Source organism: Athene cunicularia (assembly GCF_003259725.1).
Source record: "Athene cunicularia isolate RWA chromosome 10 unlocalized genomic scaffold, athCun1 chr10_part1, whole genome shotgun sequence".
Classification (NCBI taxonomy): Eukaryota; Metazoa; Chordata; class Aves; order Strigiformes; family Strigidae; genus Athene; species Athene cunicularia.
The window spans coordinates 12,001,819-12,003,020 of record NW_020799112.1 but is presented as its reverse complement, the minus strand read 5'-3'; the positions used below and the strand labels follow the sequence as shown (position 1 = coordinate 12,003,020).

Below are 1,202 nucleotides of genomic sequence, written 5' to 3'. Positions count from 1 at the left end.
TTGCTGGCTATAACCACCGTTGAATCACAGTGGCAGAACCACCAGCTAGAGACTTCTGAGCTTTAAAAGGTTAAAGCTCTTAAGGAATGCTGCTACTCGATATTCCTCTTGTTGCCACTGGCTCATCTAAAGGCAATCATTACATGTATCTTGACATGTGAGTTGCTGGATAATTTTCCACTGCAGGTCATCTGAGGACATAGGAATGAGGTTGAAGCTACATCAAAGAGATTTGCATCTTTCTGTTTTCAATTAAACACGTCTTACATTTTTTTTCTTTTTTTCTTTTCTTTTTTTTTTTAATAGCTGCAAGATGGGCAGAACTAGTTTGGCTTGCTCTAGACATAACTGCAGTTGAGCTGAATGGGAGCATAGGAGAGAGCAAGAGGTGTTTGCTAACCTCACAAAAGGCTGACAGTCTGGTTCTCTCCTATGATACCTATAGCACGTACCCTTGACAGGCACACTTTTTAGCACCCTGTTAGTTTTTTCCTCCCCTTAGGTAGCCATTTAGGTGCAGAAATCTACTTGTTCAAATAGTTTTAGACCAGTGTGTCCAGTTATCATTAAGGTGCATCTTTAAGCTATTTGGGAGATTATCACAGCATGCCTCTGTCACATTTTCACCTGCTCATTACACAAACCTGCTGGCAGTGAGCCCAGTTTATTATTTAGCACTAATGATATTCAGCCAGACAGCCCTCCAAGTTGTTGCAAAACTCTCCTATATTTTAGGCTTTTCTTTTCATAGAGCATTTTAATCCTAAGCAAAGTTTCCTATGGCTACCACTGAGATGCATGTATTTCATTGTGAGCTATTTAATAATTTTATTATGCTTCTATGGTTCTGCACACGCAGGTACACAAATATGCACAATTACAGCTTTGAAATGGAGTAGGTAACGTCCTAACTTTTCTCTGAAAGCGGAGTGGGCCTAGTGAGGTTTTATGTCCCCTGTTAATGTGAAATGAGTACTGTTTCCCTTGTTCCCTCCCCACAGTACAAACTTAAACCTGGGGAAAATATGGTCAAAAATATTAGTACAATCAGGCTTTTCATAATATTAGAGAGAAAAGTTTGAGCGGTTATGAAATAAGTATTATCAAATTAAGAAATGCTTAAAGTCTAACATTAATTAAGCTGTCATAAGCCTGCATTTAGGCTTAATTGTCTCCACATACCAATAGGTTTTACTGTGCAA

General features: G+C 38.7%; 1 protein-coding gene across 1 annotated transcript in view; it reads left to right on the top strand.

Annotated features, from left to right (window-relative positions):
• Positions 1-313: 313 nt before the first annotated feature.
• Positions 314-1,202, top strand: part of PGPEP1L (pyroglutamyl-peptidase I like) — a 10,291-nt gene continuing 9,402 nt past the window's right edge. The window contains 2 exon segments of the mRNA XM_026856449.1: positions 314-346; positions 349-388. Coding sequence (XP_026712250.1) covers positions 314-346; positions 349-388 — 73 coding nt within the window.